Raw genomic sequence first — 25,216 nt, 5'->3', positions numbered from 1 at the left:
TGAGTGCTATTTTATGCTGAAGTGTGCCAGACACCGGCCAACTCCTGTATCCCTGTATCCCTGTACTCCTGTACTCCAACTCCAAACTCCCAGCACCCACAAACAGTTCCTGCAGAGGAAGCGGCTGCGACGGCGCCTTCTTCGAGTGTAGTTAGTGAGTGTTTTTATTTGTGGAGGGGAGAGCGGAGAATTTGTGCAACCGGTTGAGTCCATTAATCATTTTCTAATTTGTGGAATGCAGAGTGTGGCAGAGTGGAATGTCTCTCTGGCCCAGAGGGTCGTTCTGCCTGTTCCCCACGGCCAACTGGGTTACTTTTTTCATACTGTTGTTGTTAATGTTGTTGTTGTGGCTGCTGCTGTTGTTGTTGTTGTTGTTGTTGTTGCTGGGTTCTCTTGACACTCAAAATGAAATTTTCACATCTGTAATTTGTTAAGTGCGTTTGTTATTTCATAGAATTATTTCACTTTTATGGGTTAAGTGCTTTTTGAATTATATTACTTGCCTCCGACAATCCTTGGGGTTGCCTATGCGGCCTGTGCGTCTATTAGGCAACTCTGGGCAGGAAATATGCGTAGACAGTTTACATAAATTAGTTGTCTGGGAATTGACTGGCTGTTCCGACTCTCCTCCCGCTTCCTTTCCCCAATGGACATTCTAATTATGTTACAAAGGAACTTTATTCCAGCTAACTCCTTTCTCCGGATTACTTAATTCTTATAATTATCTGAACCTTTTAGAGCCTCTCCTGAAGTCATACAAAAATACTAAGGTCATCTTATTTGTCCATCAGTTTCAATATTCTTATCAAAATCTTGGTATCTCATGCGAATTTTGAATATTTTCAAAAGAATTCCAAAATAAAAAATTAATCAGGTATATTAAAAATGAAAAATAAAACTATTATAGAAAACTTAAAAAACAAGTGCAAAAATTGGTAAAAGTTATTTTGATTATTCGGACACCATTTGATTTTTATTTTCAAATAAAAATATACATTTCCATTTCATAGAACAGGTTAATACTACATTATGCAAAACATATGTACTCAGATGAATACAGATGATTCTAAAAAATGTTACGATAAAATATTGTGTTTTCAACTGGTTGTTATTTGGAGTATTTCTAAACAAAATCATATTTTGAAAATGCTGAGCTATAGTAGAAATAAGTGCAATTGCCAAAATTAAAAATGTTTTATAGAAAATCTGAGTGGTTTGAATTCAAAATTTCCAATGTTATTCCTAATTTTTTAATATTTTTTATTTTTCTAAATTTGTAGTTACTAATTTCAAGTTTTTAAGTTGTGTGTTTCTTATTTTGCCGTAATTTTGGTATTCTTACTTGCCCAAATTCTATTATGGATTACCACATCTAATTTGTAACTTCCTAGACATTTGCCGAGAATCCTAACTTATTTTGACGGAATAATCAATTCCGAATCATTGCGAACCCCTTAAGTTCTATTCGCTTATGCTTTCTAGTTGCACAAAGAGGACTCCCATTAAGGAACCTGACTCAATCGTGCTGATAAGAAAGCAGTCACATCGAAATCTCATCAGGGTATTCAACCCCATCGACTGACAAGTGCGTAGTTTCAAAAAGACATGAGCCGAAGCACTTCCACTTCATAAATTTCGCCCTTCGGCTGAATTTTAAGTTGATTTCGCTTGATTACTTCATTTGCGACAACGACAACTAATGGCAAAAATATTGTCATTGATTTAGCGACAAGTGAATATTTGCGCATTTGTTTTGTCTCCAGCTCCCGCTGATGCTCCTGCTCCTGCCTCTGGTCCTTCTCCATTTCGCTGTACTCGCAAAGGACACTTCCGATTACCGATTGACAATTGTCGAGGGTGTCATTTGGTAATTGTTACAAGCTGCCGCATATTTGGACAGCAAGCGACGCACTCAAAACAAACAAATGAGACAAGTCGAGTCGAGTGGATTCGAGTCGAGAACAGGATCAACCCTCAAAGGTTGCATTTGTAAGCGGATACACAGAAAAGACCACAAGACACACACACAAACACACAGCAGCTAGAAAGGATCAGACACAGGCGAAAGAGAGAAGCAGGAGGGACAGGAGCAACAGCAGCAGGAGGCAAGGCAGTAGAAGGAGTGGCAGGAGAAGGAGGAAGAGGAGGGTAGCATCAACTGCAAATGTCATTAGTTTACAGTTGTCTGATTTCATTTCCAATATTGTGATCGATGATGACATCGTCTCTCGTTGCCAAATGTTAAAACAAGTGCAAAAGGAAATTCATCGGAGCAAGCTAGAAATACTTTTTCAAACCAATAATTTCATTATTTTCAGCTAAAAAACTAATTTCATATAATATGTTTATAATTTCATATATATGTATAACATATACATATTTTAGCATTGAGCTTTAAATTGAGTTCGAGACTGTCGAAAATGTTACTTATTTTTAAGTTGTTTTAAAAGTGAAAAATCTTTTTCTTACATCCATTTATAGCAGGGTATAACACTGGAACCGGTACCGAAACCGTTATACGAAAATAACCCTTTTATTTTTAGTACCGGAACTGGAACCGTAACCGAATGAAAATTCTCTGTCAAAAAACGAATACCGAAACGTTTGTTGGTAAAGTTGCTAGATCAAAGAGTTGTCTAACTTCCAATTGTCATAACTTGATCAAAACTGAATAGATTTTCAAACGGAATGTCATTTTGATCACGATTTGGCCTTTTAATTCATTTTGTATTCAATTTTTGTTCATTTAGAAAATTTAATTATTTTCGACGAAGATTCAATTTCGATGCTAAGGGTCCCCCCTTTGATATTTCGAAAATTCAAAATTTTAAATCTCAAGTTTTCACTTTTAATCAACTTCTTTTATCGTAATTAGTATAAAACAACACTTTAAACTTGATTCTGGAACCTTTCATTTTTTTGTAAAAAATCATGTGAAATTGAACAAAAATTTGGACTTGTAAAGTGGCTAAATCCGCAGTCAGACCAACTTCAAACTGTCATAACTTGATCAAAATTGAACCGATTTTAAAGCGGAATGTCATTTTACTCATTAGTTGGCATTTTAATTCATTCTGCATTTAAATTTTAGTTAATTCTTAAAAACAAATATTTTCCTCCAGATACTCCTAGATATTGATTTCGATGATAAGGGTCCCCCCTTTGAAATTTCGAAATTTCAAAAATTTAAATTTCAAGTTTTCACTTTTAATCAACTCCTTATATCGTAATTAGTATAAAACAACACTTTAAACTTGATTCTGAGACCTTTCATTTTTTTGTAAAAAATCATGCGAAATTGAACAAAAATTTGGACTTGTAAAGTGGCTAAATCCGCAGTCTGACCAACTTCAAACTGTCATAACTTGATCAAAACTAAACCGATTTTTAAGCGGAATGTCATTTTAATTATTATTTGGCATTTTAATTCATTCTGCATTTAAATTTTAGTTAATTTTTAAAAACAAGTATTTTCCTCTAGATTCTACTAGCTATTGATTTCGATGCTAAGGGTCCCCCCTTTGATATTTCGAAAATTCAAAATTTTAAATCTCAAGTTTTCACTTTTAATCAACTCCTTATATCCTAATTAGTATAAAACAACACTTTAAACTTGATTCTGAGATCTTTCATTTTTTTGTAAAAAATCATGTGAAATTGAACAAAAATTTGGACTTGTAAAGTGGCTAAATCCGCAGTCAGACCAACTTCAAACTGGCATAACTTGATAAAAACTGAACCGATTTTCAAGCGGAATGTCATTTTGATCATGATTTGGCCTCTTAATTCATTCTGCATTCAAATTCGTTTAACAAATTTTGATTGCTCTAGGTCTGTTTTTTTCGATGACATATTTATTAAAATGTTTCTAAATTGATTTGCTGTACCGTTGCGTACAGCTGATATCGTATGGGAAGTAAGTAGAAACTAAAGACTCTCAATTGCTGACTGCGCCTTAATGTGGGGCAGTTGCCACAGTGGTGCATCAACTTTATGATCTGATCCCTAAAATGGGCCTCAAATGAACTGCAACATGTTGCACCCGCCTACAGTCAGCTTTTAAAATATGAAAAACTGACGACATCTGTTCAAGTTGTTGTTGTAATTGTTGTTATTGTTGTTGTTCTCTGCAACTGTTGCTGGTGTTGGGACAAGTGACGCCAACAACGAGCCGACAGTCGATATGATTTGTGATTTACAACAGGTTTCAATTAACAAAAAGCCACTGCAGGGCGCCCAAAATGCTTACCCTCCTCCTCCCTTACCCCCCTCCACCCGTACTCCATCCCATTTTAAAATGAGCCGAAAACTTGAAGAAGTTCTTGTACCCTAACGTTGGGAAAGATGATATTTTCATTTAGTTTGTAAAGCATTGAGGTAGAAATTACTGAATATGAATTTATTACACTAAATACACCAACATTTTATAATACTCTTCATTTTATTTAATTATTAAATTAAGATCTAATTTTATCTTTAGAAAATGTTAAATAATTTTTAATTAATATATTGAGTTATTAACCTAAGTCTTTGCTTGTGTATAATATATAAACAGATAATATATAAGATATATATATAAAACTCAACCAAATTCAATTGAAAATATATTACTATAGTGTGTTGTAATCATAGACAAATAAAACATAAACCAAGAGCTCGAAAATATTTAAATTTTTCAATAAATTTATTAAAATGGGTTGCACATATTTAGAAACAATTTAAAAAAAGAGAAGAAATAAACAAAATGTTGCCTATTTCAAGAATATATATCTTTAAAACTATTACCTGGGGTCCCAAATGTACCAAAACAGTTGTTTTTTTGGGATTACAATTTTAAACTTTGATTGAAATATGGATTGAAATCAAATAGTGGTTGCAATAAAAATTGGTTGCTATTATTTGCAAAAAATCAATGCAGATTAAAATTTGTACTATTATAATTAATGTAAAAACATAAGAACAATCAAGTATGACTTTATATAATGATTGCAATTTTATTGATTTAAATACGAAAGGCTTTTATTGCAGTTTAAGTTTGAAAAGTAAAGTTGAGCGTGTGGTTAGGGTATATGACGTGCGACCATTCAAATCGAAATGCATTATCTAATATATATATATTTTGGTTTTTTGCATTTGGGAAAGCGAGCAGCTGAGAGGCGTTGACAGCCACATAAATAAAGGACGTTTAAGTATCAAGTAATGCTAGACGAATAGTTTGATTTCTGTTCGATGGATACAGGGAGACGGAGAGGAAGAAATAGGGTGGGACTGTGTAAGTGGAGATGTTGCTGCTGCTGCGTTCCCCGGGGGCAGCAACAATGTCAAGCGGCAGTTGCAGTTGCCGGTTGCCTGTTGCCAGTTGCCGGTTGCAGTTGCATTTGCCGAGCGACTAATTGAAGACAAGGCGGCAACGCTGGCGGCATAAATTAGAGAACAAGTCAACAGCGGAGAACACAAGACGAAGCAGACAAGAAGAAGAGATAGATAAGGAACAAGAACAAGAGTGCCATTAAGTGGATTGAAGTGAAGATTGGCAGGGAGGGAGGGAGGTAGGGAGGGGCAGGGGAGTGGCTGCATCGCATCGTCTGATGGATTGTTAAATGTGTATGAAATGTCGCCGCGACATATTTCAATTAAAATGCACAGCGACATGACGCGACGACTGGACGATTCATCTCTATATCTCTCTCTCTCTCTGCATCGCTTACTATCTCTCTCTCTCTCTCTCTCTCTCACACACGCTTCCTCCTACACAGAGCAAAAAACTATTTATTCAACTATTCAACAATTTCTTTGATTTAAAGTGTGTACACTTAGATCTTTTTTTTAATATGAATTTATTTATAAGAACGTGATATCATTATCATATTATATAAATTCATCTTGCTTTAAAAAAATAATTAAAGTAAATCATAAGCCTGAATGTGAAAGACCTTTATAATAGTGTTCAATCTTAATTTGTATAGCGCCCACCGATCAAAAAATTATTTTTAAAATTCTAATTTAAATGTGAAAAATATTAAGCCTAAATAATTTTTCTGATTAATAAATAAAAACATACACAAATGCTTAAATTAAATTTCGAATTAAAAAAAAAATTACATGAAAATATTATTTAAATACAATCTAATCAATTGCTGCAAATTAAAAAAAAATCGGGCTGAACTTTAAATGAACTCTGGAATTCTTAAGCGCTTTTTTACTTAAGTTTTAATATATTCATATTAACTTTTACGTCTAATTACATTTTGTTGTTCAATTTAAGTTTTTTATAGTTGTAGTTGCCATTAATATGCAATTTTTTTATCTTTTCAGTTATAATTTTAATTCATATAAAATTTGTTTAAGTTTAAATTTATTTTGCCAATATTATTTTATTTTAAATTTTGATCAGCTGCTTTAAGTTGAATTGAAATAAGTTATTTAACAAAAAAAAATATTTAATTATACAATGCATTTTCTTTTTATTAGTGTACTCGCTCTCTTTCGCTGACTCTCTATATGTAATCTTTGGGCTCATTAAATTCAAATGGAATTTGGTTAAGGCCAACATAATCCGCTCATAAACATTTATTTGTTGCCCACCTTTGGCCAGGGGCTTCCCCCTTTTTGTCCACAGCCGCCGCCCGTTGCATTATAAATCACAAGCTGTTTGAAGGATTTGCTAGCTCCCCTCTCCTCATCCTCCTTCTCACTCGGTAGCGCTCTTAAGAATCGAAACGAATCCGAACCCGAATCCAAATCCGAGCAACTGGCCAATTTTTATACAAGTCAAAAATCTAATTTCAAGCACCAGAGCGCACCCAGTAAGCCCAGTTAAAATGGAGCTAGAAAAGTGGGAGTGGGAGTGGGTGTGGGAGTGGAAGTGGGTGGTGAATCTGTTACCAAGGCCGTGGTGAATTCGTCTGTCTGTTCCACATCGTTTGCTTAACGATTTTCACTGTTGCCCCAAACTTTTTCAGTTGTCAATTTGATGTCTTAATGCCAACCGTGTGCACCACCCGCACCCGCACCCCTCACCACCACCACCACCACCACCACCCTGAAGCCGAACATAGAACCACGGATGGAACCACCCTAGATGACAGCATCATTCCATAGTTCAGTTCAGTCGCCTGGGCATACAATTTTAATCAAATGGATTTGTTTCTATTTTCTATCTAATTTTCCCCAGTGCACCCCAAAAATAGATACCAAGTAACCTCTACCCTCCCCCTCCCCCCTTCCCACACCATCTTTCTCTTGAGTTCCCCTCTCCGCCATCCTCTCCAGACACTCGGCCTTTTAGCAGAGGCGACAACAGGGCGACACGATTTATTAGCTTTTTTAGCTGAGCTCTCAAGGTATTAACTGGCCTAGGTGCAACAATAACTCACGATACTCCCAATTTACAGATCTCCAAAGAAACGAATACTCCCAGAGGCAGGACAAATGGGTTATACATAGATCACCATACAAAGCCGATCGACATATTGAATTTAATTAAGATCGAAACATATCTGTAAATCTGCATTTAAACTTATTAAAATTAACTTTATTTTATCTATTCAGCTTTCAACATTTATTTATACTATAGAATTTGAATCTGAATACTAATAATGGTAATTATTTTGTTTAATTTAATAATCACATTTCCAAACCATATTTTTAATTTCTTGTTGTAAAACTTGCCTAAAATATTTTTATTGCAATTTTTGTTTTCCTTTTTTTTGTATTATGTATAATGTCAAAATTTTTATGGAGTAAATTTATTTATTTATAGCACAGTTATAGCACACTTAACTGTTCACACCCTCAAGGAAGGAGCAATCAATTGTTCCCAATACTGGGAACACAATTTATCAGTCTTAGTTTCGACACAAACCAATGCAAAAGCTTCACCACATTGAAAGTGCAGTCTAAAAGTATGTTACATCTCCACAAATATTTAATCCTCCAACCTTAGCGAAGAACACAACTACAACTAAGAAAGCTCCCACAGCGAATAAAGCCAAAGCGTCCAAAACAACTAAAAACTAACATGAAACTATGCTAAAGTGCACGCAAAAACAAATTGAAATGCTCATGACCAGAAACAGCCGTTTCCTCTCAAGTTGGCAGCCCTGTGAGTGCGATAGTTTATTCGCAAACATTTTTCACACTGCTTACACTGTATCTGTTTGTAAACGGCGCAATGTTCAAAAGTGAACCTAGCAATAATTTAGCAATCAATAAAGATTATCAAAGAAAATTCAAAGTTGAACATTAAATCAAATGTACGTGCTCATGTTTATGAAGACTTGAAGTTCGGGAAAAGATGTTTTCTAAGTTGATTCTAAAAACAAATATAAAAAATTCGCCAAAATTCTAACAAACATTTTACAAAAATTTTCAAGAACTCTAGCTTAAAAATTAAGAAAAATACATAAAATGATACATTTCTGAAATTTTACTATTTTCGGCTTTTACATCCCTTACTTTTTTCTGGGATTCACACACCTTTTTTGGGTACTGGGCTGCCATTTGGCTTTTAGCTATTTTTCTTCGTGATTTCAGCAATTTTTTGAATGCTTGCCAGCCAGAAACAGCTATTTTTTCCTCCAAAAAGTTGGCAACATTGGACAAAATGGGGCGGTCGCTGATCTTCGCAGTCAATTCAATTTTTAAGCGACCCGGGCCTTGCCGATGTTGCCACGTTGTCCGCACTATGTTCTCCTTAAAAAAGTTGGCAGCACCGCGCCCAAGAAAAAAAGACGTTAGGCATGTTGCCAACACTGATTAAATTTGCAAATTGCAAGAATGCAAATAAACTTTGCCATAAATTATTAACTTGGTGAAAATTTAAAATTATAAATTAGCTGAAACAAAAGTAAACATATTAACGAAGGCTTGAAATTAGTCAACAAAATTAATTCTACAAAAAAATATCAAAAAAACAAGAAATTCTAACAAAAACTCTGCAAAAATTTTAAAAATTCCAGATTCAAAATTATGGAAAAAGGGATGTTTTATTTATTTTTTTTTTTTTTAACACCTTTTTTTATGGAAACAAAATCGAGCCAGATCTGAAATTTATCCTGGGTGGCAACTTATGGCATTTTTCTCTAAAAAGTTGGCAGCACTGCTGCAGAGCAATACATGTTTTCTATGTTAAATTACAGTTGGCAGTCGGTTTTTTACACTCGTTTGTTGCGGGCGTGGAGCTCGTAAATTTTTTTCGATTTAATTATTTTCTTGACGCGCTTGAAATTCAATTGTGGTTCGTTCAACTGACGCGAAGTGATTTTAAGTGTACTTAATAAAATCTGTTTACACATAAATTCAGCGTGATTCGTTGGCAAATTAAAAATTGAATAAAAAGAAAAAATAAAAGCACCAAAATGGCATTGAACAACAACGAAAGAAAAGAAAAGTGAAAAGCAATTTTTCTGCTACGCTTGAGAACCGAAACCGAACGAAACACAACACAATTGTGAGACGCAAAGAAGACGAAGAAGCGAATAGCTGAAGAGAAGTAGAGAAAAAAAGATCATGATGCGTGCTTGATGACGACAACGGTAGCGACAAATGCGGCAGGGGGAGGGGTGATAACTAGTGTCAAACAATGCAAGACAGACAACAACAACAACAGCAAGAAGAAGAAAAAACGAGCAACAACAACAACAACAGTATTTGTATTTTCACATAATTGACAACGAGCGCCTGCAAACGTGAGCATTGCACGAGAGCACAAAACAGCAACAACAACAAACACAAGAAAACCAGAGAAGCCACAAGAGCGCAAGAAAATTAGACGAAGCAACAAATAAGATATACAACAACAGCAACCACAAGAACGTTCAGCTCACTCAGGCATCCAAAATATATATATCTGCGTGTGTAAATACAATAGATGAATCTGTGTGTGTTTGTTAGTGCAAGTTTGTCTTGAAAGCTCTGGCACGCTCAGCAATTTGAAGCTCTCTGTGAAAATTGATCAAAGAAAGGAGCAGACAAAAAGAAGACTCGACACATTAACAGTGTATTCGTGTAGATTTGGCTTAAAAGCTTAAAAGCTCTTTTTAAGCTTTGAGCCTGCTGTGTGGTAGGATAACGAACACATACTATAACAGAATGAGGAGCTTTTGGCTATTGCTGCTGCTCTTGCCGCTTATCAATAACACATGCAGCCAGGAAGAGACAGCAGGCCCAGAAACAACAACAACAACAATAGCATCCACAACAACAATAGGATCCACAACAGCAGCCCCATCTGCTGGCCAGTCACGACCACCGCGTGTCACGCTCAACAAGTGTTGCCACCAGGGTGAATATTTGAATGTGACCACACGCATGTGCATTGCTGGCGCCTCCGAAAGATGGGTTCCACTTGTGTTTCTGGTGCAGCAGCGACGCTTCTTTAAGCCCGAAGGCGACAGGCCGCGTTTCATCAAGTTTCTGCCCAATGTGCAGCCCAATTGCCAGGAGCAGGGCAAAAAGCTGGAGCACTTCAGCAGCCGGCAGGCAAACGTATTTCTCTTCCAGAATGGCACCATGTCGGTGCGAGAGCGTGGAATTCATGTGGAGCCCATCAACTACTGTGTGGATCAGGATGTGGCACTGGTCTGTGTGGATCATGAACCGATTCCAGCGAACAAGGAACGAATGCCAGGTGATTCGCAGTCCACAGATGATCAGAGTGCTTCCATGACCAGCAGCAGCACGTTGCGCATGCGCAAATGCTGTGGCAAGCGTGGCATCTATGACAGCAGCGTCAAGAGCTGCACGTTGCAGACGCCGTCGGATTCGAATGGTCAGCTGCAGTTGGAGCCACAACTGCCACTGGGCAGCTATCAGACCACCTATGGCCTGCCCGAGTGTCAGGGCAATGGCAGCGGTTATGGTTACGGTTACGCCATCGCCGGCGATTGGCATGAGGCGACTCTGAATCGCACCACCGGCTCCTTGCACATGATGCACACGAATCTGAGTGCAATGCAGTATTGCCTGGAGCATACAGAGCGACCTGGTGAGGTCAAGATCATTGCCTGCACCCAACACTTTGCCCAGGACAACGGCAATCCTCACTATGTGGACGATGGGAGTCTGCAGAAGGCTGTCCTGGATGTGGGCATCATCATCTCGGTGGTATTTCTGGCTGCCACTCTGGTGGCGGGTTACATGTTGCCAGCGGTGCATCATGCCCTCCACTGGCGTTGCCAGATCTATTATGTATTTAGCCTATTTCTCGGCAAGATTCTGCTGGTTATCGAACAGCTGAGCACGGCTCTGGTGCCAGGTACCGTTAGCTGTCTACTCCTGGCAATGGGCATGCAGTTCTTCTTCCTGTCCGCCTTCTTTTGGCTCAACACGATGTGCTTTAACATCTGGTGGACATTTCGCGACTTTCGGCCCAGTTCCCTGGAACGCAACCAGGAGACACTGCGTCTCCGGCTATACTCGGCATATGCCTGGGGCGTTCCTCTTCTAATCTGCGCCATTGCCGCTTGTGTGGATCAGTTGCCGGAGACGGAGACTTCGCTGCTGCGTCCGGGCTTTGGTCATCTCTATTGCTGGTTCGACAATCGTTCCTTGGCCATATTCGCCTATTTCTATGGTCCAATTGGTCTGCTCCTTTGCGCCAACATAATGCTCTTCATCTCGACAACGCATCAGCTGACCTGCGGACTGTGGAAGCGGGACGATGTCAAGTCCACGTCGGAGAAGTCGGCACTGGGTCGAGTGTGCCTGAAGCTAGTCGTTGTCATGGGTGTCACTTGGATTTGGGACATCATCTCGTGGCTGGTCGGTGGTCCACATGATGCCTGGCTGGTCACGGATCTGATCAATGCGCTGCAGGGCGTCTTTATCTTCATTGTTGTCGGCTGCCAGCCGCAGGTGTGGACCGCCTGCAAACGGATCTGCTGCCCGCGATTGACGCACGACATCACCAACACCACCAATGGGGTACAGCACTCGAGCAGCTCACAGGGATTGCCCTCCATGGCCGGTGGTGGCACCGAATTCACCCAAAATACCTCGATGAACATAACAACAACATCAAGTCTTGCCCCAGCCAGTCCTCCCACTCTAGATGATGCCACGCCCACGCCCACTTCTCCAACTTCAACTCCCACCTGTGCTGCAACTGCAACAGCAACAACTACAAAAATACCGATGGAGACTATTTGCTAAAGGTAAGTGTTTGCTCACAATGATAAGATTAGGTTGTTTTTGAAGTAAACAGGCGCAGGTAAGCCTGATATCAAGATCCAGACACACCCAAGATAAACACCTTTCTCGCACATACTTAAAGAGATTATTCCAAAGTTTACACACTTTCTCCACGCGAGTGGAAAACAAACATTCTTGAAATTGAGAACTTGACACAACAATTTTTAATCCCAATCCTAACATTAGACTGGATGCTTCTTGCATCTTGCTTGATGAATAATCAGATAAGATACGAATATTTCATTTTTCTGTTGATCTCTAGCAACTCTAAACTAAACAACCTGATTACAATCTTTTTTTTTTGTTTAAAATGAATGGGAAATCTCTTTAATTTTGAAGAAGTTTCAGTTCAATGGTTTGAATAAAATAAAATCAATGAACATAGACAGTTTTACATTTAAATCAAATCAATCAATCAATAGTTTTAGACATATTTATTTTTGAATTATGAAAATAATGTGATTTGAGGGGTATTTTTTTTTACTATTTGTTGAGTTTATAATTCTGGATAAATTGTATTTATATAATTGTATTTTTAGTTCAGACATAGTCTAAGCAAATAAGACTTTAAAGACCTAAAAATGCCGCCCCTAATTTAATATTATAAGTATTGTACATAAATATGTTATCGGATCTTTATGTAAAATATCATTCATTAAATAAATGTAAAAGGAACAATTGTATAGTACCAATAAATACAATTTTTCGTCTCTTTGACCTTTGGTATGAATAACTTTTTTGTTGTTTGAGATATCACAATCAATCTTACAGATGATGATTTTGTTATTGTCCTGTTCATATTTGGTTATAATCGGAGTACTATATCAATGAGCTACATATTATTTGTTGTATAATGTTTTTACTGTTTCAAAAGCAATGTGTAATAAGATTATAGATAGTATAACATTTAACAAATTTGGTAATTTTCAGACTATTATTAATTGGCTTTATTCCAAGTTGTCAATGTGGCGTCATTCTTAGTCATAAGATCTTTTACCTTGTTGTTAGTCACATTTTTCTTTGTAATCTACTTCATCCGAAAAAAAAATTGTAGAGGAGTAATCCACTGCTGTGGCTGATTCCATATGCTGACGGTGATTCTATGGCTTCATTGTGCAGCTCCTATTATTGTGGGAATTTTCCAACACTATTCGATAAGGCGCCGCGGCGCCTGACGAATGTTTTAGGCATGTTACAGCTATTTGCTGTTTGTCCCATGTTCCATTGTTCGATTGTCCGTTCTTTCCATTTTCCATTTTCCAAATGGGTAATTTACTCATTGCCGTGTTAAATGCATACATATGTAGTGTTTATGTGTGTGTGTGTGTGTGTGTGTTTGCCCATTTTCTAGCATTGTTTAATTGCTTTACGGCCATGCGCCAAGTTAACAGCTTTGTCTTATACGTGGACTGTTTCTTTTTCTTGTATCACTGTTGCATTGCAAGCCACTTGAGAATGCCATAAAAATGTGAAATGTTTTTCAACGTTTTTCTTTGGAAAACATCGTCGACTCAGCAGTCGCCTAGACGCCGTTCGCTATTCGGACATTTCCTGTAGATTTCCACATGGCCATAAAATAATCAACGCAACCCTTGACACACACACACACACACACACTGAGTGCGTGTATGTGTGTGTTGTTGCTTGGCAGCCTCTTAATGCCACAAAACAAAATACCGCTTGTGGCATTCGAAAAGCAATTGAAATACATATATATTCCATATTGATAGAGATATCTGTGATAAGCAGCTACTTTTCCCACCTTACCCCACATACCACCCCCACCCTCCACCCTCTCACATTTTAAAATGACACATTGTAACAACAATCACAACGAAATTGAAATTGAAATCGAAATGAAATGAAATTGAAAATAATGCAAACTGCGTCATGGACTGCAGAAACAGATGGCGAGGTAAATGGAATTAACAGCGGACAGCGGGTAGAAAGAGGGAAGATCGATCTGTTTACGATGCCAATAATCATCAACGATGCCCCCAATGACTGTACATGTGTGAGGTTTTACCAAAATCTTTTGGACTAAACACCTCAACGCAAGAGGCCCATAGGCCATTAACGTGTTGTTACGCAACCGAATTTTGGGAAAAAAAATAAATGTAAAAAAAACCCGGCTCAAAACTGTGCCGGGTCAAGTTGTGTTAACGTTATACATATTACAAGTGGAATGTCTACATATGCATTTACACACTCACACATACTAAGGCACTCTGTCTTACCCATGGCAAGCACATGGGCACAACAGTGCTGCCAGAATTTCAAGGGCTAAAATAGCTAATTTCATACAAGAATAAAGTTAGCTAAAAGTCGCTTACAAATTATAAAAAGTGCTTGGATAAATTCAATTTTTTTGGTTAATGTTGAAATAAATGTAGCTATTTTTAGGTCCATTTCTTTAAATTGTACCTTAGAATCATGAAACTATAGATTATAATATTCATATATATTTATATATAGCATATTGAAGTTATCTGAAATTATAATTCAAAAGAGCCAGATTTCTAGCAAACATAATTTTTACACTTTTTCTAACTTTTGCATTTACAAAATAGATGAAATGGCAACACTGGTGGGGCACATACTCTAAACTCCACTCTACTCCACTCTATTTACGCCACAACGAAGCAGCAACTCTTTCGACTCAGACCCTCAGACTGAGACAGTGTGGCATAGAATATAGAATTCTTTAATTAACATGTCGCACAGTGTGACATACCAGAGGAATGTGCTTATTAACTCAGATCGTGCTTAGATTACATAAATAGAATCACAGTTGATGCAAAGAGAATTTCCATAATCTGAAATTAAATGTTATGTTATACTTTAAAATATTTAAATTATTTATCATGTCGCTCTTAGAATATGAATTACAATTGATTGTAATCTGAAATTAAGTAGCTATGATATACGTGTATATCGGTTTTTTATCTTTGTTACTTTTATTAATCTAAGTACCTTTGAAATCTAAGTGTCAGATATTGTACAGAAATGTGTATAAATCTAAAAATTTTACTTTCAAATCCATTCTACAGAAATATGAAGCATATTTTTGGGATCATCTTAAAATGAAATCAGAGTAAAGACTGATCAAATAATTGAAATATTTTAAGCTTTTTAAAATGGAGTTTAGAAACTTTGTTTTGATTTATTTTTAATCTCTCGTATCTGGCACCATTTTGGTTGTCAGTTACCTGGTTGTCAATCGCTAGTGTTTACTGTAATCAAATGTAATTCCATTGTTTACTATAGGCTAGTACTAGAAATATTTAAAGGTTGCTCCGTTCTTTATTTATTTCTGATGATGTTTACAAACAAAATGATTTCTTTATTCAAGTGTGAATGTGCTATAGACTTTGTTGATTGTTTACACCAAATGGGAATGCACATTTTCGTGTATTGGCCCCACTGTGCATCCGCAAATGCGTTGATGGTATTGTCCGCTTGTCTGTCGATCTGTCCACGTTGCTTGCCACAGCTGTCTGTGCCGCCGTTTGTGGCAGGCAGTTGATGTGCAATTTCTTTTCTTTTCATTCTTTTCTTTTGCATAATCCCAGGGCAACGTGTCACCGTCACGCTTAGTCCCAACCGTGCAACTTGCAACTTGTAGCCGATCCACAGATCATGTCGATCCAATGGAGTTGAGCTCTATGGGATCACGGAGGGGAGGGACAGAAAAGGGAATGGAGAACGGGAAATGGCATCTTTCGTCAACCGGTACGCGCATATCGACATGATTTCTTGCCACAGCCAAAATGTGTGTGTATCTCATGAATACGAAAACGAGTACGAATACAAATACAAATGCAAATATAAATACGAATTCGAGTATCCGGAGTACGAGAACTTTCAGTTCTTTTGTCAAATTGGCGAAACAGCAGAAATGCAAAACGTTCCACATTCACATAGATACACTAACACACACACACACATCCGAGGGCAGCTCATTAATTGAGTTTTTAGCGGCAATTTTAATTTTTACGTTCTGCAGTTTTTCAAGTTATAATTGCAATATGGCCCATTTATATTTTACGCAAAGCGGCTTGCAATGCCCTTACAAAAGACATTATACTTTTACTGCCAATTAAACTCGACGTATAAGGATGATAGAGATATCCGGTCAGATAAGACTATCAGACAATTATATTCTCTCTTCTAAATATAGCTAAATAAATTAATTTTTAATTTTTGCATTCATATTTGGATTAAAAAATGCAATCTGCAAGAGTATTCAAATTTCGTTGTACTTTAGTGAATTGTTATTTCGTTTTTTATGTGCAACTCAACCACTACGAGTATCGTCGAAATTGCTCCGTCTTGATTGTGCGAGGGTAGACTCAAATGAATGAATTCATGCGCATATAAACTGCATTATTTTCTTATCTGTATATTAAAAGTTTATTAGTTAATTAGATGGTTTTGTGTATGTTTATACATTGAGTCAGAATATGAAATATTAATGTTGGCTTTTACTTTACGTTTTAAAGTACTTTAGTAGAAATAGTCATTAAGGCTTAAACAAATAAAGCAATACACATATTTAAACAACAACAAAAATTACAACTAATAGGAGTTGCGCATTAAACATTAATATTGCTGCATTTGAAATACTTCAAGACAGTTTTGTATGCTTTCTAACCCAGGAGTGAATGTCCGCTTAACTAGCTGCGAAATATAATTAATATCAATTATGTAGTGAATGGTAAATGTTTTACACAGTTTAATATACAATTTGTAATTGATATCCATTTACTTAAGGAAACATTCACTAGTGAAGTGAAATGAAGTACATTACATTAGTTTTTAAGTTTTCTTTACCTTTCCAAAAAAATCAACGAGTTGTCCACTTTCCAACTGTCATAACTTGATCAAAACTGAATAGATTTTTAAACTGAATGTCATTTTTATCATGATTTGGCCTCTAAATTCATTCTGTATTCAATTTTTGTTGGTTTAAAAAATTTAATTATTTTCGACCAAAATTCGATGTCGATGCTAAGGGTCCCCCCTTTGAAATTTCGAAAATTAAAAATTTTAAATCTCAAGTTTTCACTTTTAATCAACTCCTTATATCGTTATTAGTATAAAACAACACTTCAAACTTGATTCTGGGACCTTTCATTTTTTTGTAAAAAATCATGTGAAAATTAACAAATATTTGGACTTGTAAAGTGGCTAAATCCGCAGTCTGACCAACTTCAAAGTGTCATAACTTGATCAAAACTAAACCGATTTTTAAGCGGAATGTCATTTTAATCATTATTTGGCATTTTAATTCATTCTGCATTTAAATTTTAGTTAGTTCTTAAAAACAAATATTTTCGTCTAAATTCTACTAGATATTGATTTCGATGCTAAGGGTCCCCCCTTTGATATTTCGAAAATTCAAAATTTTAAATCTCAAGTTTTCACTTTTAATCAACTTCTTATATCGTAATTAGTATAAAACAACACTTTAAACATGTTCTGTTTCATTTTTTTGTAAAAATCATGTGAAAATAAACAAAATTTGCAAAGTGTCTAAATCCGCACTGACCAACTTCAAACTGTCATAACTTGATAAAAACTAAACCGATTTTTAAGCGGAATGTCATTTTAATCATTATTTGGCATTTTAATTCATTCTGCATTTAAATTTTAGTTAGTTCTTAAAAACAAATATTTTCGTCTAAATTCTACTAGATATTGATTTCGATGCTAAGGGTCCCCCCTTTGATATTTCGAAAATTCAAAATTTTAAATCTCAAGTTTTCACTTTTAATCAACTTCTTATATCGTAATTAGTATAAAACAACACTTTAAACATGATTCTGGAACCTTTCATTTTTTTGTAAAAAATCATGTGAAAATAAACAAAAATTTGGACTTGTAAAGTGTCTAAATCCGCAGTCTGACCAACTTCAAACTGTCATAACTTGATAAAAACTAAACCGATTTTTAAGCGGAATGTCATTTTAATCATTATTTGGCATTTTAATTCATTCTGCATTTAAATTTTAGTTAGTTCTTAAAAACAAATATTTTCGTCTAAATTCTACTAGATATTGATTTCGATGCTAAGGGTCCCCCCTTTGATATTTCGAAAATTCAAAATTTTAAATCTCAAGTTTTCACTTTAATCAACTTCTTATATCGTAATTAGTATAAAACAACACTTTAAACTTGATTCTGGAACCTTTCATTTTTTTGTAAAAAATCATGTGAAAATAAACAAAAATTTGGACTTGTAAAGTGGCTAAATCCGCAGTCTGACCAACTTCAAACTGTCATAACTTGATCAAAACTAATCCGATTTTTAAGCGGAATGTCATTTTAATCATTATTTGGCATTTTAATTCATTCTGCATTTAAATTTTAGTTAGTTCTTAAAAACAAATATTTTCCTCTAGATTCTACTAGATATTGATTTCGATGCTAAGGGTCCCCCCTTTGATATTTCGAAAATTCAAAATTTTAAATCTCAAGTTTTCACTTTTAATCAACTTCTTATATCGTAATTAGTATAAAACAACACTTTAAACTTGATTCTGGAACCTTTCATTTTTTTGTAAAAAATCATGTGAAAATAAACAAAAATTTGGACTTGTAAAGTGGCTAAATCCGCAGTCTGACCAACTTCAAACTGTCATAACTTGATCAAAACTAATCCGATTTTTAAGCGGAATGTCATTTTAATCATTATTTGGCATTTTAATTCATTCTGCATTTAAATTTTAGTTAGTTCTTAAAAACAAATATTTTCCTCTAGATTCTACTAGATATTGATTTCGATGCTAAGGGTCCCCCCTTTGATATTTCGAAAATTCAAAATTTTAAATCTCAAGTTTTCACTTTTAATCAACTTCTTATATCGTAATTAGTATAAAACAACACTTTAAACTTGATTCTGAAACCTTTCATTTTTTTGTAAAAAATCATGTGAAAATAAACAAAATTTGGACTTGTAAAGTGGCTAAATCCGCAGTCTGACCAACTTCAAACTGTCATAACTTGATCAAAACTAATCCGATTTTAAGCGGAATGTCATTTTAATCATTATTTGGCATTTTAATTCATTCTGCATTTAAATTTTAGTTAGTTCTTAAAAAAATATTTTCCTCTAGATTCTACTAGATATTGATTTCGATGCTAAGGGTCCCCCCTTTGATATTTCGAAAATTCAAAATTTTAAATCTCAAGTTTTCACTTTTAATCAACTTCTTATATCGTAATTAGTATAAAACAACACTTTAAACTTGATTCTGAAACCTTTCATTTTTTTGTAAAAAATCATGTGAAAATAAACAAAAATTTGGACTTGTAAAGTGGCTAAATTCGCAGTCAAACCAACTTCAAACTGTCATAACTTGATCAAAACTGAGCCGATTTTCAAGCGGAATGTCATTTTGATCATGATTTGCCCTCTTAATACATGCTGCATTTAAATATTTTTAAACCGTAACCTATATTTGTTTCGGTTTGATTCCCTGGTATATTGTCATAAAAAAAGATATTTGTCGATTATAATTATATGCAAAAATTTCATATAGTATACTATATAATTGTAAAAGATATTTAAATATTCAAATCTATTCTGATGTAATTTTCAAAACTTTAAACTTAATTTACACTCCTAATATATGTATAGATATCATTGTTTGGCTCCGTATAGTTCATGTGCTACCCTCGCATTTACGCTGATATGTCTGTAATCATGTGTTGCCCTTTTGTTTCTTAACATTTTGCAGAAAACTGAGACGAGCGACAATGCGAAAGTAAACCGAGTCCTACAGCAACAACAACAACAACAATACAACAGCAGCAACAACCACAACAACAATGACAATGAAACGGGCCGACAACAACAACAAGCATTCACACTTGCGCAATAGTAACCACAACAATAGCAATAACAACAACAACGGGTACATTCAACATTCAAGCACGCGCATTGACCGAGTGGTCAGCAACAACAACAGCAAAAACTGCCCAGCCCAGTTCAGCTGGCCAAGCTTATTTCTCAATGTAAGTATATTGTGCAAGTGCATGTATGTAGGTATGTATGTGTGAGCCGTATTTTAAAAATCCGTTTTTTACCGACATCACAAAAGCGACAGACACGAACAAACTACTTACACACACACACACACATTTATATATGTAAGTAGATATAATAGTATTTAACCTGAGAAGAAAAGCTTTTATTTGTTGAAATAACGGTGTGCAAAGCATTTAATAAGCGAGAGAGAGTAAGAGTGAGAGAGGAAGAGGTCGAGCTGAACATTCTAATTGAACAGAAGACAAGAAAAGAGCCAGTGTTGCAAAACACTGCAAATGGAATGCAGTCTGCGTAGGCGGCAAGGAATGTACAAAAGCAACAACAAAATGGCAGACAAAGCGCTGCCATTGTTCAAAGACTTTCAAATGCCAATACACACACACACACACTCGCACACACATACATAGTCAGTCTAGAAAATGTTTTGACAAATTAATATTGCACATACACTGACTAAAAAAACTATGCGAAACTTTTACTGTCACAAAAAAATTCGTGAACTTGCTAAAATGTCTAAATTATTTTTTTTTAGTATATAACACATAAATTAAAATATAAATTAGACAATATCATAAACACAAGTATTTTCTTTTCGACAATCAATGTTTCGCATTGAGCTTGTACGCATAGTTTTTCTCAAGTGTTTTAGTTTTTATTTTTGTTACTTTTTAAAAATGGTTAATCTCAATGAAAATTACTTTTCTTTTTCCAAACTTGGTCTACAAGAATAATAAAATAAAAATGCATATAAATCCCAAATAAATTAATTTTTTTTGCTAGAGAAAGTGTGCAAATTTGTGATTTTGTTCAAATAATTTCTCGACTTACTGTATGTACATCTAATGTATGCATGTGTGCACTTCAATGTGTGTGTGTGGTTGTGTATTTTGTTTATGCAAACGTAAGCAACATCAACAACAACAACAATAGCCGCAACATTAGCACCAACTGATAGTCACAAGGAATTTATTGTTGAGGCATTTTTTTCTCAGTTAGGTTTATATTATTTTTCTTCGCTTTTTCTTCTTCGACTTCGACTTCTACTCTGCTGTGTTTTGTTTTTAAGTGTCTTACGCTGTCGCTGCCGCTGCCGCTGCCTCTTGTCAGCCACAAAACGTTCAAGTGTGAGAAATCGGCAACATTTAAATTAGCTGATTCTAATTTGGATTGCGACTGGGCTGCATTTCACGTCATCACACGTATCCACACACATGTACAATGTATATGTGTCCGTGTATTGGTGTGTCGCTGTTTTCTGTCTGTTCGATTGCTCAATAATTTTCGGTATTTCATTCCAGCATTTTTTATGATCTTTTAAGTGGGGTTTTTTTCCTCTCTCGGGTGAAATAAATAAATAAAATACACTTTTGGATGTTTAAATTTTCAATTAGTAGGTTTTCTAGTGCGTATATACAGACATTTTCTATATATAAATTGTATATATGGTTTAGTTTGTGCCTTTAAGATGATGCTGAATGAAAGAGCTGCGGAACTATCTATGTATATGATATCAAAAATGTGAGTTACGTGACTTTCATACTGAAAGTTAAATATTCAATTGAAGACACATTTATAAAATGATTGCACTTTTTGTGAATGTGATTTTTTTTCAATATGTTTAAGATACAAGAAGTAGTAGAGAGTGCACGACTATGAGATACCCTTCACCTAGGCCCATAGATAACATAACATACACATGTAGATTGTAATAATTTGTATTCAAAAATCAATCTTATTCCACAACTTTTATTTTTATATAAGAAATAAATATGCTTTCATGCATTAAAAATTTTATTAACTACAGTTTTCACGAATACTATCGATAGTAATTCAACTGTTGCATCACTGTGAGGTTATCTTGGTTCATTCTACAAGAAATGTTGCCCGCACACTTTGAAATTTAATTGACTTTTTTAATGTTCTTTCTTTTTCTTTGTTGTGTGGTCATGAGCTTAGTAGATACTATCTCTACTGATTCCCCCCCTTTTGCCAGATACTTTGAGTCTGTTCATTAATTACTGACTTTTATGTGGCTCAAGCCTTTCATGTTTACCTACAATATGTTTGACCACTGACATAAGGTCTAAAAGGCTTTGCACATATTTTGGGTTGGGTTTACTGAGAGTGTTTAGCAAAAAACATCGCAACAATACGAGTTTCAGGTAAAAAAAAAGGTTTTTAATCATTAACCAGGTGACCTCCTCGTTTACTCCTTGCCTGACATGTCCAAATTGTTTGTCTCAGTGGCATCTGGCAAAAAAATAAAAATCATGGCACAATATTTGACTAAAGTATTTTGTGCATAATTTCCACTTAACTTATATTCATCGCTGTCTATACGTAATTCTATTTCTTGGAATACTTAGCTAATGTTGAAGTTGCTTTAAAATGTTTAGCTGTTTGTTTGTAAGAGCCGCATTATTGGCAATTCTTTGAATTTTGCTTTAAAATTTCAATAATTTGAATGAAAAATTGGAATCTGTTTTTTGCTGTGCTTGCTTTTTTTATAGCAAAAAAATTAAAACATATTTATTCAAAATACTCCGCATAGCTGATGCTTTTATTTAAATTACCCATCTGATCTGATATAATATACATAGTATTAGATATCATTAGCTGACATTAGAGATCATTATTGACAATAAATAAATATACAAGATACATGTTTAAAAGATGCATCGATCAGTTTAGATTTAAATTTGCATTTTTTACACTCGACTTCTGTTTAAAGATACATCATAAATAAAAAATATATCATATGATATTTTTTATTTTTATTAAATAAAAATACTTTTTACATTTCATTCTATAATAAAAAAAGCTAATTAATTTAGCTGAATCGTGAACTTCAAGGTAAGGATTTCTTTTATTCACCATTTTTATGTTTATTTTCATTTATTTCATAATCTCTGAGCATGAAAACCAAAATCCATATAAAAATATTAGCTGTTCTTTAGGTTACGAGTTGCATAGATTTTTCCGCTGAATTTATGAATACTCGAGATTCGGAACAGTCCCAATGGGATTTTTGTGGACATTATTTATATAGGATGGCATTATTGCATACCCAATAAATTAAAATACATCGGAAGAGGCCAATGACATGATTTCTCTCTTTGCAATCATAAAGATAAAGATATAAATAATTGTTGCTGGATTAATAATAAAAAAGAGTCCCTTACTTGATCCTGTTTTCAGTTCTCTGGTTCTTCCACCCAATAGGGAATGGTTGTTGATCAGAGTAGTTAACATATATTATTAGAAGATACTGCTGTGCTATTCGACAAGAGTCTCCCACTGGTTGGGACCTCCTGTGATGATTTCTATGATTCATTTATGTGTATTTAGTTAATTGAGTTTCTTCCTTATGTGTGCATTTGTATGTGCACATGTATAGTTAAATGAAAATCACGCATACACAATTCATTGGTATTAACTAATTGTTTTGTTTTTTCCTTCCAGCTCATTCTTCTATGTATGTGGGCAGCACAAGTGGATCCTGGTTGGGAGCGGCGATCTTTCCAAAAACTGATGATCTGCTTGTAAACACCAAAAGTTTATTTACATAGGGCACGTTTGTGTGTGTAATTGTAATTGTGCTGTGTGTGTGTTTTGTTTTCGCTGCGCATAAAAGCGCGCGTTTAATTAAACAAACATTGAACTGGTTAATAGTTTACTTTGATATACATACAAACATACATATATATGTATATATATGTATGCATATGTATATGCACACAAACAAATGTACATATTTACATTTATCATCAAAAGTTCAACGCAACGAAACTGATCAAGGTTAAATGGCCTAAAAAGGCAGCAACACATAAATGATAAATAGAAACACAAAACGTAAACAGATAACAAAGATGCCAATAAGAAAGCAAGTTTAATTAACCGGACACTCACACACACACACACACACTGATCTGTAGGAAGACGCAATGTGCCGTTAGTAAGTTAGCCCAACAGCGTTGCCAGATCTGCTCAAATTGTATGTAGACTTTATACACTTACAAAATGTATTTTTTTTTTTTATAATATTTTTTATTGAACGCAGAAACTAAAAACAGTACAATTTTTAATATTTTTAATAACATTTTTATTTATTTGCCTTTGTTTTTAAAATCATTATATGCGTTTAACGTATGTCAAAAAAGAAAAATGCGTTTTGAAAACCGACAAAAAAAATTGAAACAAATCAAAGAAGAATAATCTAATTTAATTTTAAGAGCATGTATTATGATAAATAGTTATTATTATACGTATTTATATGTACTTCCAAAGTGTTCAGGCCAAAAGTAATATTTCCCTCTAATTGTTTTATAACGAGAGTGTATGATTCAAGAAATTTGTCTGTGTCTAATTGTGATTGTATATAATTAAAGTATATATGTATGTATTTTTGAAAAAATTTTCAAGCAACCACAACGAATATGAAATTCTAACTGACTGAGGCAAAAGGCAGCGAATATATACTAATTATGTATTTTTTACTTACAAGTATGTGTAACTATATCCATAAGTATCAGGCATACTATTTTTGATACTACTGCAGTCAGCAAATAAATGTATTTATAAGTAGTATATATATGTATATGTATATTTATATAAATATATGTATTTTAATTAAACAATTGAAATTGATAATTGAAATTTCTAAGCTATAATTGAGTACTACAATGCATGAATGCATATCATCATCCCATATACCATATAAGCATGTATTATATCTGATTCTGATCAACGAATATTGACTAAGTTTTCATATACATAGTATATAATATAGATATATAGTATCTAGTTTGTAATGAATGTTTTTTTTTTTTTAACAAAAATATGCTCTGTTCTTTTACTCCTTGAAATGGAACTAATTAAGTATTCAATTCTTAGATAGAACAATTGAAAATGAAAAGTCTGCAGTCCTTTGGAAAATTTGTTAGTCAACCGCAGTCCCATCAAAAGATATAT

At 34.6% G+C, this 25,216-nt stretch overlaps 1 protein-coding gene across 1 annotated transcript; it reads left to right on the top strand.

Moving 5' to 3' along the window:
* Positions 1-9,125: 9,125 nt before the first annotated feature.
* LOC117782402 (probable G-protein coupled receptor Mth-like 1) lies at positions 9,126-24,096 on the top strand. The gene is made up of 3 exons (XM_034619522.1): positions 9,126-12,155; positions 19,935-20,211; positions 23,708-24,096. Exon 1 carries the CDS (start codon positions 10,093-10,095, stop codon positions 12,151-12,153), a length of 2,061 nt encoding a protein of 686 aa, XP_034475413.1. The 5' UTR covers positions 9,126-10,092; the 3' UTR covers positions 12,154-12,155; positions 19,935-20,211; positions 23,708-24,096.
* Positions 24,097-25,216: the final 1,120 nt, after the last annotated feature.

The sequence above is a fragment of the Drosophila innubila genome, chromosome X, assembly GCF_004354385.1.
Source record: "Drosophila innubila isolate TH190305 chromosome X, UK_Dinn_1.0, whole genome shotgun sequence".
NCBI classification, from domain to species: Eukaryota; Metazoa; Arthropoda; class Insecta; order Diptera; family Drosophilidae; genus Drosophila; species Drosophila innubila.
This window is presented reverse-complemented; position numbering and strand designations above follow the sequence as displayed.